The sequence below is a fragment of the Coloeus monedula genome (genome assembly GCF_965178545.1).
Source record: "Coloeus monedula genome assembly, chromosome: Z".
NCBI lineage: Eukaryota > Metazoa > Chordata > Aves > Passeriformes > Corvidae > Coloeus > Coloeus monedula.
In genome coordinates, this window is record NC_138822.1 from 20,308,445 (window position 1) to 20,323,216 (window position 14,772).

Below are 14,772 nucleotides of genomic sequence, written 5' to 3' on the forward strand. Positions count from 1 at the left end.
AGAAGTTTTTCCACCTTCACATGGTTTCTATTAAATACCATTGGTTGTATCATTAACATTTTCACATTAAACAACCCAAACAAAACCATCATCCTTTGAATGCCCTTTTAAAATCTCAGTAAAATCACTCTAAATAACTGGGCAAGGGTTTGTTTATTCCTTTTGATGGTATTCTCCCGGCAATGGATGAAAACAGTGTATGTTGAAATAGTGCTGATTTAATGCAGTTCTCTAGTCATGGTACCAATGCAGGAAATTTCTGTTACTTTATCTTTTCGACAAGCAGAAAATGCAGTAGAATGGTCTAATTCTTTCCTTCAAAATCCAGAAAACAGCAGTTCAAAGATTGACAGATCTAGTAAAAAGTTCCAACCACTGTATATGTACATGATTATGGCAAAGGTTGTTTTTATTCTAAAAAGAAAGAACAGGGAAAATAGACTGAAAAGGAACCATAAAATTCAGTACTTGCCCGTTGATACAAAATTTAGTCACTCTGGATCATGTAACTTATTATCATGACAGATGTTTAATAGTTTTTTATTTGGGTAACACTGTAAACGGAAACAGTGCTTCCAAACTAATTAAAAAACAGCCCTCTGCTAACAACCTGACAATGTAATTGGCATTGGTGGTAAAGAAGTACAATTTGGTTAAAGAAAAATAATGGAGTGGAACCCAGGAAATTTCCTTGCAGGAAATGTTTTTTGAAGGAAAGAGGAATTTTAACCCAATCCAGCAGCTAAGCACCACATAGCTGCTTACTCACTCTCCCACTGGTGGGATCAGGGAGAGAAAAAAGCAAGAAAACATATGCATCGAGATAAAAACAACTTAGTAGGGGAAGCTAAAGCTGCACACACTAGCAAAACAAAACAGGGAATTCATTCACCATTTTCCAGGTGTTCAGCCATCTCCAGGAAGCAGGGCTCCATTGTGTAAAAATTGTTTGGGAAGACAAATGCCATCACTTGGGACATTTTCCCCGTCCCTCTTCTCCTCCCGTCTCTAAGTACTGATCATGACATCCTATGGTCTGGTCAGGTGAGGTCACCTGTGTCCCAGCTGTGTCCCCTCCCAACTTTTTGCTCATCCCCAGCCGCCTCACTGTGATGTGGGAGTGATGTGAAGAGAAAAAAAGGCTTTGCTCTGGTAAGCACTGCTAAGCAATAACACAGACATCCCTGTTTTATCCTAACTCTGTTCATCACAAATCCTAAACAGCCCCATACTGGCCACTGTGAAGAAAATTAACTCTATCCCAGCCAAACCAGTTGAAAGGGACAGGAAAGAGTGCAAGTGAAGCCAAGTAGTAGGTGGCATATTAGACGCTGTTCAGTGTGGAGTGGCATATTTATACCATATACCATATAAGAGAGTGCTTGAAAAGTAATTGCTCTCCAAGATTTAAAGTGTTCTTGATTAAAGGCAAATTGGACTGCTTCAAGAGGAAAATGTGCATTCTAATTTATTTGGAGAAAATCAGACACGAATCTGGGGGAAAGTCTACTTTGTGATTAAAATACGGGAATCTTAGATCAGATGTTGAATGAAACAAAACTGGAGTTTCGGTTGTAAAAGACAGTACTGGAAGAGAAAACTAAGGCTAGAAACAGGACAGAAATTAAGAAGCAAATAAATAATTGAATAGAAGGGAAAGAAAAGTAGAGAACAGAAGTGAAAAAATCCAGATGCTCTTCTAAATAGGACATGAGAGGTTGTTTTTTATTGTAATGATAATAGCTGAACCTTTCGTCTGCTGTTGAGCTACTCCCATTTGGATGCTTCTTTGCTGCCTGCCTTTACATTCTGTATCCATAATTACATAAGCTGTGTAGTAAAGTTAAGAGTGGGCCCACAGTTATGACTGCTTTACTCTTGATTTTTCAATTTGACCTCCCATGTCTCTTGAGTCACCAGAGCACACAGTAAGGCAAGAGATGTCTTTGGTGGTTGTCTCCATGTGTGTAGCAAAGGCCCCTTCAGTCACCAACACAAAGGCAAATGTTCAAGTAAGGCAAGTGAGGGCAATGGACTCATTAAGGGAAATGCTGGTGATGTTCTGGCAGAGATCCAAAGAGTTTACAGAGGAATGGGGATTAAAATACTCATATGCTTGCTCAGCCTGTGTGGTTTGGCTGGCATGAAAGCAAAATAACAAGCTCATCCCCTAGGAAGAGAGGACAAGACAGTAAGTAAAGCAGCCAAGGGTCATTTAGCATTTCAGAAAAGGGGATAAAGGCACAGGGTAATGTCCCAATAAATCTGACTGGAGGCCAGAGCCAGGAATCCTGATTGCCCATTGTAGCTCAGTCTGGGGTTTTCCCAGTGGCTAGAGGCTGGTGCTTCCACCTTCCTGTCTCTTTGTCTTCACAGCAGCAAAATGTGGAGGATGATATTAAAAACTTTTGCAGGTATTTTCTGGTGCTTAATTTAGTAACATTTTGTAAAAGAGAAACGTACCTGGAAACATTAAATTTGTTTAACTGTCTTGTTTGTACATTAGAAATCCTCATGTGTACAACCATTACATTCAGATGGCAAGTTTACACTGTAATTAATTTCATATAGCCAGCAGCATGAGCATTTCCAAGCAATACAGAGAACAAAAGCTACACATTCCTTGGAACAGGTCCCTGAAGTCCTTTGTGTGGGGATGGATAGACAGAGAGAGACAGATATTTACAGGCACAAGGGAAAGACCCTGAGAGAGACTATATTATGTATAATAATATAATCTTCCTCTAGTAATAACAAATGACCACTCTTAAATCCTCTAATTTGGGTGGTAAACTGGAGAAAAAGGAGGAGGAAAATTACAATTTAATAGAAATCAGTTTGCACATAGGATTGCTAATGGTTCTTCAGTGTGCTGACTGGAGGGGACTAAGTCAAGGTGGAGTGCACCCCTCCAACTGTATTTACTCCTTACAAATTGTGGAGTGACACACATGAGGCTGAAGTGGGGTCATGAGGCGGTGGGGCAGGGATTGAGATGGAGCATGCTCTACAGGTACTGTTGCGATGATACAAGTTTGTTTTTTAATTTATTTTTTCTTCCTCCCACCTTTTGCTTTTGCCCTTCCCTGTATCCCTCTTTTTCTGTTTTTGCCTGTTGCTCTGTCCAAGCCTGGCAGAGCTGCAGGAAAGCAGTACTGATGAGAGAGGCTCATTGAACTAATTTCACAGGGGCGGGCGATGCATGTGGATTAGAGAGTCGCTAATGAGACATTACAAATACCTGAGGGTCATGTCTCATTGCCATGGCAAGCCAGATTTCTTTACATGAACTGGGTGCATTTGTGCTTAGGAAGAGGCTTTCAGTTTTAATGTACGCTAAACTTTCTTTCTCCATCACACTGGACTTGGTTACTCTGAAAGCTGTACCCCAGGCTGCTCTCAATCAACACTATCTACAATTCATCCAACCCCCTAAGATGCAAGTTTTTCAGGATGGTGTTTTCATTACAGGTTCTTAACTGTGGCTCATCTCCTGCTGATACTGCAGAAAACCTGCCAAAAGCGTTCTTTTATAGATAGAAATGAGTCTTGATTAGTTTCCAAACATTCTGTCAAGAAAGTGTACACAGCATGTAAGCTCTAAAAAGCAAGGTGTTTTTTTTTTTCCCATGACCATTCCAGTACAGGCATTTTATCCACATATGGTTTGTTTTTTTGAAAAAAAAAAAAAAAAATTCAAATATTTCAAATTCAGTACAGCTGAATGCTTCCCTTTTGTACTGCTTAGCATGAAGAGTAACCAGAAAGAGAAATAAGCAGGACTAGCAGTTTTTATACAATTTACATGTCTTTTAAAATTGTTTTCTGTCTAAATAAAGGTGTTGATTTTGTATAGTTCCTACTCAAATCAATATGTTCATGGGCTGTTTTAAATGGTAATGTTAATGGTAATGTTAATGTAATGGTAGTATCTCAACCCCTCATTGCTCAGTAATCTCCAATATCCAATATCTTTATCTCCTCTTCTTTCCCCAGCACTGCAGTGACAACACCCACCATTGCCAATCAGATATGAATATAGTAGGTGCTTGGAAGAGAGGTTACACTGGAAAGAATGTTGTGGTCACCATCCTGGATGACGGCATTGAAAGAAACCACCCAGACTTGATGCAGAATTATGTGAGTGTCCACAAGAGTCCAGATTTTCTGCTTTGTTATTACTCAAAGAAAAATTTGCTGCTTCTAGAAAGATGGAGAAAGAGAGGAGGAAAGGTGGAAGAATTACAAAAGTTTCATTAAATTCCTTAAATGTTGACACCAATGGGAGGAAGGAAGTCAGTTTTTGATATTATGTATTGTTTTAGTTAAGACTGTGTTTCATCGGAACATATTTAATATCTGGATGGCTCTTGTAGCTGAGTCCTGAATTTCTGAAGGACTGGAACCAATTACTGGATATTTTTTGTCTCTTTTGCAATTTTTTTACTTAATATCTTCACACTCTCAGAACTTAGAAATGGAATACGCTGCTTTTCAGTTAACACATGCAACTGAATTCCATGTTTGGCCAATACATTTAGTCAGCAAGACAGAAGCTTTTCTCAAAGACAGTAATTTTACAGTAATCCTTCCATACATTAATTTTTAAAGCTATTTATCTTACTGCTAGAAACAGTATTAAAGGAAAAACATATGACCTTTCATGATTCACTCAGTTAAAACCAGGTGTAGAATATTGTGTTGTAGAATATTCTTTCTAGTAAATCTCTTTTAACTCTGAGTCCCCTCACAACTTGTGATAGAGCTGCATCCTTTGTTTTTTTGTGTTCTGTGTCCATATTGCCTCAGGAGGTTTCTGTTTGCTTGTAGTTCACCACATTTAGATGACTGGTTTAATCAATCTTGGAGCCTGATAACATAAGGAGAAGCTTCTTCTCTAGTGGGTTACTTCCTGTGTTAGTGTCAGAGTTTGAAGCTGTTCAGAGCATCAGGGCCACATTTTGCTGGAGTCATTTGTCCTATCTCTTAGAAGTAGGCATTAGCTGAAGGCTTGTAACTGTGAGAACCTTATGATTTATCTGAAATAAAGTGTGCAAGGTGTCCTTCTACACAGAGTAATAAAACAAATATATTTGGATTGAGCTGGACTGGTAAAGATGACCAGAGCAAGGCATGTATGAACCTTCGCTCCCGTTACAGATCTTGTTAAAGAGCCCTAAACACAGGCTTTTTGTCAGCAAGCTTACCTTGTTGATAGAGCATTAAGAGATGAAGGTGACAAAAACATCTTTAACAATCCATTTAAAACTACAATGGTCTCCACAGCTTAAAGCCACTTATTTTAAATTAGCCATATATACATATGTGTCCTTCCCCATGCTACATGTGGAACTCAGATTGGAAGGTGTGAAAACACAAGTGGGGGGCAGTTGCCCTATTTGTCACTGTATTTTGATCCTACCACATGACACATCTTTCATTTTAATATCTTAAATTATTTAAATAAAGCAGGTATAATTTTATCTCCTCAGTGAATGACCCCGATTGGATCATGTCGCCTCATTCTAGTACTATCCTTCCACTGAATTTACAGCAACTATTTATTTCCTTACCACTTCTCTCTCCCTTTCCTCATGCCAACAAGGAATTTCCCCAAATTCACAAGCAATACACATTGCTTGTTTAATCACAAATGCCTTCTATACCTCAGATTATAGGTTCTGCAAATAGTAATATTTGAGGTGTACGTGTAACTGGTTTTCAACAAACAAAAGTTTAAAAATTGCTGCTTGCCGTGTCAACACACTGCATGCTACTGCATCAATTAATGAGAGCCATACAAACCAACAGCTGTTTACTCTATTAACTATTTTCCGCTGTAAGAATCCTGACAAATATGGACCAAAAGGACGGATATCTTGCAGATATTTGAAACAGTCATACTCCAGGGAAATTGGGAAGCAGTTTGTGTTGCTTTCCAAGATGTAATTTTATAATTATATTATATTATAATAATATTCTTAAGAAAATTACATTATCCTTATTTCTTGAAACAATGGCTGAAATTTCAGTGCAGATAATTTCTTGAATCTTAAAACATACAGCAAAATCCCAGTTTTGAGAATGAACTCTCTTAACTTCTGAAAAGTTCTTAGAAGAAAAGTGGTCTTCTAGTTAAATGAAACACCATTTTCTGTTTCCTTCCTAATGCTGCACTTTTACTTTTTCAGTGCATTTTTTATCCTTCTCTGTTTTCCAAAATTAAAATAAAATATATAATTCCCATATATATAATGCTTTCCTAAAACACAGTCATCATTAAACTACAGGAATATTAGTTAGCCTAATTACTCATTTGTATGAACCTGCTAACGAATGTATAGGCTGCAAGTTGATGGCTAATTAATTAGCAACTGGTTTTCTTTCTTTTGTTGGATACAGGATTCGCAGGCCAGTTTTGATGTAAATGGAAATGATTTTGACCCTATGCCTCGATATGATGCCAGCAACGAGAACAAGTAAGGCACTATGACACCATTGACATTTTCTATCTAAGTCATCAGGTAGAAAGTACCAATTCATCTATGAAACTCTACAAAACTTCATTTTTCATAAAGCAGAATGATCTGCATTAAAATCTTCGTGAAATACATATTTTTATCTTTTTCATGGACACGTATGACTCTTTGAAAGCCTTTGAAACTATCTGAAAACACATAAGAATTAGTCTGAGAGTTCTGGGCATGTGAAATGAATCCTTTTCAATCCCTTTAGGAGGAAGAATATGTGGGATGACTTACTTTTCTTAAATCTAATTTCATTGAATTATTGGGGGGTTATTCTGTGTGACAACTGTCCTAGTTTGTGACTCTCCTGAACTTTGTATAGTTTTTGTATTGAAGAAGTAGGCAAGTTAGTGGAGGTTGTTGCTTTTTTTCCCCCCTCCAACGATGTCTCTTAAAGTGATGGAGATTTTTCATGTGAATTTTGATAGAAACCTTATAAACACAGAAGTGGGAATTCTGGCAGGTTATATCTGTGTCACATGACTAGTTGGAGATATCTCAGTGAATGACATGTTTTCCCCTAAGAGCTCTGCTTTCTGGTATTTCTCATTCCAACTCTGCTCTTTGGATGTGTTATGGTTAAGGCTTGGAGAAAATCAGGGAGAACACCTCACCTCAGGAAATGGGCCACTTTTCTGCCCAATGGACATTTGAAGGCAGTTATTTGTTGATAACATTTTCTTAACTAGGTACTTGGCAGAAAGAAACACCTTTCTGTGGAATTGCATCATTTGGAGGAAGGAGAATCCTACTAGTTGTCAATATGTCAACTATGCATTTTGTTTTCTTGAGGTTTGGGTTGTTTTTATTTTTAATTGTGAAAAGCATTTAATAATTTCTGCCTGAAGAAAAGAAACAACAAATGATGAAACCGTGTCCTTTACACAACTAAAATGCTTTGGGCAATGTGTCATTTCTTTGCTACAGATTTTCTCCAGAAGAATTGTGCACCCAGGTGCAGGTGCAAGCTGGGAGTCAGTTGCAAAACTTAACATTGATTTAACTGCAGAAACCAACTGGAGCAACCTTAGATCACACTTTGATGGGAGAATCCTCTCCTGGTCAAAACCTTCTTTATAAAGGCTGTTACGTCATAATAGGACAGGCTGAAGAACAGGGCCTCGTTATTGCCCTCTGTAGATACTCTTCAGCACAGCTGCAGGTTTGCATCACAGCACATCCCTGTCTTCTTCTGTCCATCACACACCTATCCCTACATACACTTCAGGGACACATCCTGGCTCATCTGTGAAGATGTTCCTCTTCTTGGATGTGGGGTATAACAAGGGTGCACTTGGAGACTTCCAAGTTTCAGTGCACTTTCAACGACTTCTTGGTGCAGCAAGAAGCTACATACCTTCACATGTGCAGCTGAATCTTTGTCTTTGACTGAGTACTGAAGTCACGTTCTTACAAAGCATGTCCAGAGAAGGGAGTCTGCTTTCTATTTTATTAGTAGTTAAAGTTTTATATGGGATATAAATTTGGGCTGCTTCTTTTCTCTCCTAGAGCCTAAGGGATTTTAATGTTCGTACCCTGCCTCCCCCTTAAGTACTTTCACTGCCCAGTCTCCAAGGTTCTGCAGTGAAATCTGGTGGTAGGAGGGCAGAAGTTGTGCAGTACTGAGCTTTGTCAGTGTTATCAGGAAGTACAGTGGCAGTGTAGAGTCAGCTTTTGGACACCAAGGATACATGAAGCATCTTTTCAGTATAAGATTACTTGGCAGCCTAAGCTCTGCTTAAAGCCTCAATGTTTCCAATTAGCAAATATACCAAGCGTGATAAGAATCAGCTAACCACCTTCAGTTTTTGCAGCTCTTGCCCTTTTTTCCCAGTTGCCCTGGACTCAACAAGAATTAAACCACTACGCATCACAGTATGTAGTACTGAAAAGCACTGCTAACAGCCTGTTCATATTTTTTGTGTCTAAAATATCTTCAGAAATTGGGGCAGGAATTCAGGTTGTCCAGTGTACATGGCCATTTGGCACTAGATACTCAAGTTGTGGCTGGAAGTCGAGCTAAACACAACCAGGGAACATTCTGAAAGCCATGATGTGTAGATTAGTTTAGTTGATTCCTGCTTCCTGCTGTAGCAACTAGAAGACAACCTTGCATAATAGTGATTTGTGTTTTCCAGTGAAGGTGGGATGTACTAATGTGCAGTTGTTTTCGAGAGGATCGTTTATTCTGCCTCATTTCATAATCCAACCTTAAGGGATGGAATGATAAAGAGCAAAAGGAATTGCTGTAAAAATAAACAGGTGTCTGGGCAGCTTTGCATGCAGCTGTGAAACATCAGGGTATTGGATCTGTGTGCTAGCTTTTCACTTTTAACTGGAGTGAAGACTTTCTGTTGCTGAGGCTTATTGGCGAGCAAAAAGGAGTGAGAAAAAATTAACTGTTGATGGCTTTAGTGTGAGCACCAGAGTGGCACTTTCCAAAATTGTATTTTGGAAGTTTTACATTAAATCTTCTATTAGCTAAGGAGAACAGGAGGGTAGGAAGAAACATTAGACTAATCTTTCAAGGCTTGTAGTCAAAATGGGTGGGATGATAGTTTCTTTAACTACTGTGGTATGTAGGCGTACTGCCAGAAGTTTACTTTGGTTTCTACCAATTGCCAGCAAATCGTGAAGCTTCTAAATGGTGCAGACCTATACCAGAGTTTCCTTTTGCTCAGAGGCAGTCAGCTGTGGATGAAGTAATTTCTGCTATGCAAAGCATCTTGTTTTGGTTTACTGCCTATTTTTTTTCCCCTGGTATTCCACTGCTATTTATTAACATATGTTTAAAAAAACAGGCATTATCAGTCACAGGTCCATAACAGAATGCAAATGGGATCACTAAAATTGTATTGTGCTTATTGTATAGCCTCAGGAATAAAACAGAAATTTTAGTGATCTTGACCAAACAAAAATGACTTTTTCTGTTTCATAAGAGATTTCTTAGGGATATTTCAAAGCTTAGGTTTTACTATGGTGATGGGTACTTTAATAAAACAGAGGGACTTCTAAAAAAACTCCTTTAAATAATGCCAGTTGACTTTAATGCAGTTCTTATTAAACTTACATAAGAAAAAGTAAAAGTGAGCTATGATTTTTGTTTTGGAGATAGTGAGTCACTCTTTGGATGCCTCTTCAACATTTTTCAATGATGCATCCCATTACATAAATAATTTATTTCAATAACGTCCTAAATTGCTTTTTAATGAGTGTAAGATTTTTGAGAGACAGCAATTCTTGTCGTTCAAAAGTTATTAGAAACAGAATCTCTTATGTCTAAACTTTTCAATATGGGGACAACTTTACATCTTCTCTCACAAACAAAAAGTTAGTGAGTTGCTAAGTTTCAGTCCTGTTTGATCCGACACACTGGCATTATTTTGCCATGGCATCCATTATGATTCATTATTACTTTTCCTTTGCCAGTCACATTAATGTAGATGCTCAATAAAATGCTAAAGCCTTAATTTTCTTCCCAGAGTGACAAACTGCTAGTTTGTACTCTCTGCTTATGGTGAAGGCCTGTAGTACATCCAGAGTAATTTAATCATATTGGATACAAGATATTTGTCAGGCAGATCAACTTCTGTTTCTTCCTGGATAGTCAATAGAAGAAAATTAAAAAGCTTCATTGACTGCTGTGATGCTATTCAGTGCAGATACCTGAAGAACTGAGCACAGCAAACACAGAGAGCCTGAAGTCTCTCATTGGTGGCTTGAAAGATCATCTCAAAAGGTTGCCACAGCAGCAGTGTGATAGAAAGGAGTGCTGACAACTGGGAATAACTTTCTATGCCGTTTATGCATTTTGAGTGCTGGTGTGCACCTGTTGCTATTGATTTGAAATTTGCCATATTGTGTGCTGCAGACAAAACAGAAGGGAAGATAAACTGTACAGAGAAGCACTCCTGCCCCATCTTGTGCTTTCAGTGGGAGTGATGTATGAGCTCTTAGGTAAAGGCTTTTCTTTCAGAGGGAATCTCGATTGTGTTTGCTCTTTTTTTGTACCCTGACTTTTCAACATGGCTCTGTAGGCTGAAAAACCAAAGCATGAAGTGATGTTGTCAGCTGGCAGAGTGTGGTCTGTTTGATGCCAGAAAAGCATCTCTGCTACCATAGAAATATTCCTTAATGGGAAGGTAATTTAGGCTAGAGAATTAGCTTGATATGTATATGTATTTCAGATCAATAGAATTAAATGCTTATGCCGAGTATTGTTGATTCCAGGTACCAGTGACTAAATGTCAGGTGTCTAGTGCATCTCAGTGTCACTGCAAATTTAATGCACTTTGGTTGGGATCCTTGGGAAACTGCAGATTTTGGATTGTTCTCTCTAACTGGTGATGTGCTCATTTGTGAAAACCAGGGTCTGAACCAAGCAGTCAGAGGTCATTGGTATAGAAGCTGCAGTCAGTGACTGCAATCCTGATTTATTGTGTTTTGATTCTATTCTGATTCTAAACTCATTGATATTATGGCCACATCCTATTGTGCTGCAACTTTAGCAGGTGGTAGTAGTGAAGTAAGTTCAGTCTGTTTCAGTTTACAGACTGAGATGCCACTTTTACAAGGCGCATTTTTGGTGATTCATCAACTAATCTCCAAGTTACAATCTAGTCACCTGTCATGATTTAGAAATGGTATTCCCCAATTTACTGTTCCCACTAAATACTAAAGACCTTGTGTCGCTTCTTTCCCTTCTTCCCGCTCCCTTACAGCGGGCTGGAGTGGAGAACTCAGGGCACTAAAGGTGAAGATCATTGGCTGAGATAAGAAGAGTGTACCCGGACAGCAATGAAATAAGACCAACAGTAATAACACTACTAAGAACAGAGTGTGCAAGATAGGTGAACAATTCACATGCAATTGCTCACCACAGAACCCCACACCTGACCTCACACTCCTACAAACCAGCAGTCCGAGAAACAACACCCCTCTGAACAACACCCCCTCTCCCCTTCCTGGCTCGAGGTGGCATCAAATAACCCCAGGGTGGTGGCTACATCTCACCTGGCTGTTGTTAAAGTTAACCCTCTCCTGGCCAGAACCAAGTCATGACCCAACCAAGTGCCATGGGACATGATGGAGCATGAAGAATATCGTACTCCATGAGATACTAGATCTTGCCAGTAGTTGTTGCTTGCCAGTAGTTAAAGGTTCCAGTGTAAAATTGTAAAAATAAGGGAAATAAACCTTGCAGCATGCGGAATTGTACTGTGATACAGTATAATAATTTTACAGATTTGTTTGGAGCAATTTTTTTCTTCACTTTCTGTTTTAACTGTTACTTAGAGTCTCTGAGTGCTTTTATACAACATGCTTGTCCTTCAGATTGCCATACCTCAGGGGCAATCATCATACATGCTTCATTTTTTCTCTCTCAGGGTAGAACTGAAAGCATGTGTGTTGAATCTTCTAGCAGAAAACTTTATTTTCTTGAAAGGAAATTGTTGTAAAACCACGGAGCACGAATCCTCACTATATACTGCATTTGATAATGTTTTTCTTTTAATGCAAAACAGGTTAACCTATGGGAAGAGGTGAGGCGTGCGTTAAAATAGAACAGAAGATAAACTAAGTGTTGATGTTTTGAAGTTCTCATGTTTTCCTGTTTCAGAGTAAGAGGTCTGTTCATTTGAAGTTTTCTGAAAGTAAGTGGGATCTTAGAATTGCTGGAAACTGAGGACAATTAGCCAGGCTAGAGGAGAGGCACTCTCTGTTAAGTCAATTCATCTACCCATGATAGGTGCCCTCATCACTGGTGTTCGTGATCAGTCCTTGATGACAACATTTCGTATTGACAAGACATTAAAAAAATTCATTGGACTACAAGCCTTGATTAAGTAGTCTTTTGATCTAGCTTCCAGCTTCAACAGTGGAAAATCTCATCATGAAAGTTTTGTCAGATTGCCAAAAATTGGCTTTTTGTTAAACTCTTCTAATCTGCTCGTATGTTATCACACTGTGTTACATAGTCCCATCTGATAACTGTAAGTGGTATAATTTACAATTTTTGAGAGCCATAGGAAAGACAATTCTTTGAGTACTCATGGAAAGAGAGAGAAGTGAAACAGAGGAATAAACAAACCCATATTCAGCTAGAATTCCAGTTGAAAGATGAAAAAAAGTCTATTTTCTATACCCTGGTATCAGTCACTGACCAGTACTCTTTACTGCTTTACTGGTGTTTGAGGAACAGTGCTCTTCCTTTTTATGATGCATAAGACTCTCATGGTCTCAAAATATTTAACCAGAACACTTAAGGAATGCCTTCTTTCTGTTTCTAATTACTGAAATACCAGACAATGAGCTCACAAATAAAATTAAGTTCTGAAGCATTATGCAACTGCTTCTAGTGCTTTTATGTAAATTACTGATCACAATGAGTCAGATAATCCTTTATAATTCAAAGTCAACAATAGGAGGGATACAAACTTTTCTGAATTCTTTTCTATCGAGTTACATGTGAAAGGTTTTTTTAGACGGTCTTTTTCCCAGAGTAGGTATTTTCTCTAAGTATGTGTCTATATTTTGAGGTTTTGAACTTAGCAGGGGAGAATTTACAGCTACAGTAGGCTAGTTTTGATGTGGTAAAATGGTAAACCAGTTTCAAGCTGCTTGCATCTATATGTACAGGTCTACAGCTGAATAGAATTTGAGAGCACAAATTCATTTTTTCTGTGCTTTTTGCTTTTCAGACATTATAGGTATTGGAGAAAGTTAAGAGTGGATCCATGTTGTCTATGTGGTAATTGATTTTGCCAGATAATTTCGCAGTTAGTCAGCACAATGAAAGGCAGTGCAAAATGTGGTTCATTGAGACTTTTCAGCCAGCACAAGTACATTGATTACCCCTCTAATGTTTGTGGCATCAAGACAGACCTCTAATTATAGGTTTGATAAAGCAATTGTGAATTCAGTGTCAAAAGCTTTTAAATTGAAGCATTTTTATAAATATCATACTATTAGTGGGTGAACTTTGCAAAGTTATGATAGGAACTAATGTCTTAATGGCATTACTAGGGGGGTTTTATAAGAAATTTCCAGATGTTGCTTGTTTTACAAATGAAAAGATGTGCATTTGTAAGGTTATTGCTGTTGGCAGGTTTATTTTTACAGCCTTGATTTACATTTCTGTGATTCTGTAATTTTTCTTAAAGGTACTGTCAGATTATTACCTTAGACACTTTAACAAAGTCAGATTTCTCTCTTGAAGACAAATTATCTTTTTTTCTTTTCTGAAGGAAAATAATTGAGGTAGAGAAATTCAGATGTAGAAGTAAAGGAATGGGTATCATAGATGCAGATTGCACTGATGAGTACATGTTTAACCTGGTTTAAAAATTACTTGTGTTGCTATACAGACTCAAAGCAATCATCAAATCTCTGATGTTAGAAAACTGAGATGGAGACTATGGCTTGTTTACTTAGCCAGAATGTGTGATGGTGAGGCCATTGGCTAGGTTTGTCAAGGAGTGGCAAAGACAGTGTAGTGAGAAGGTATGTCTTACTTCTCCTTTCAGCCCAGACTTATGTCCCTGCACTTCTCTTAAGACTCCATGAACATCAGATGAACAGCTGCTAACTTGTTCTGCAGTGTAGTGAGTGTGTGAGAATTAGACTTTATGCTGAAACCCTTTTTCCAAGTAAAAGGAAACTTTGCTCCTGCTGGATCAATGACATAAATTTCATTAAAAAGCAATTGTCGAAGCAGGAAAGAGTAGGACTTGAACTTATTTCAATGATTTCCTCATTCATCTTTGAAATGCATCTTTAAGGAGAAATGGAAGGTCTGTTTAAGGCAAACAGCATCAAATGAAATTTAGGATTAAGCACAGTACGTATCTTGCACACTGCAGTTGAAATTGTACTCAATTCAAGATTGGTAGGAAGTGTGTCTGAGCTGAAATATGGTGCAGATCTAGAGTTATGTTTATTATTATTATTAATCTTAATTTCTTTAAAATGTTGTCACAACAGTCATCCACTATTAAAAATGGAGTATGCAGAATACGTGAAGATCCATCCATGCCCTGTGTGCACATCACTGTTAGGTGGTTTTGTGTTATGACTTTGGGATCCTTGCATCTGTATCTTCCTTACATGAAAGAAAAATTTTCCTAAAAGGATTCCCCAAACTGTTCTTGGGATCTCCAAAGGCTTCCAGGACTTCTTTTCCTACCAAGGAGATCTAAGCATAAAACTCCAGATTTGTATTCTTGTATTCATAAGATATTTTTCA

General features: G+C 38.1%; 1 protein-coding gene across 1 annotated transcript in view; it reads left to right on the forward strand.

The window, feature by feature from the left end:
* PCSK5 (proprotein convertase subtilisin/kexin type 5) overlaps positions 1 to 14,772 on the forward strand; it is a gene marked incomplete at both ends in the record, with an annotated part of 173,808 nt that overhangs the window by 64,310 nt on the left and 94,726 nt on the right. The window contains 2 exons of the mRNA XM_082302244.1: positions 3,997 to 4,140; positions 6,403 to 6,479. Of these exons, the coding sequence (XP_082158370.1) occupies positions 3,997 to 4,140; positions 6,403 to 6,479 (221 nt within the window). The remainder of the gene's footprint in view (positions 1 to 3,996; positions 4,141 to 6,402; positions 6,480 to 14,772) is intronic.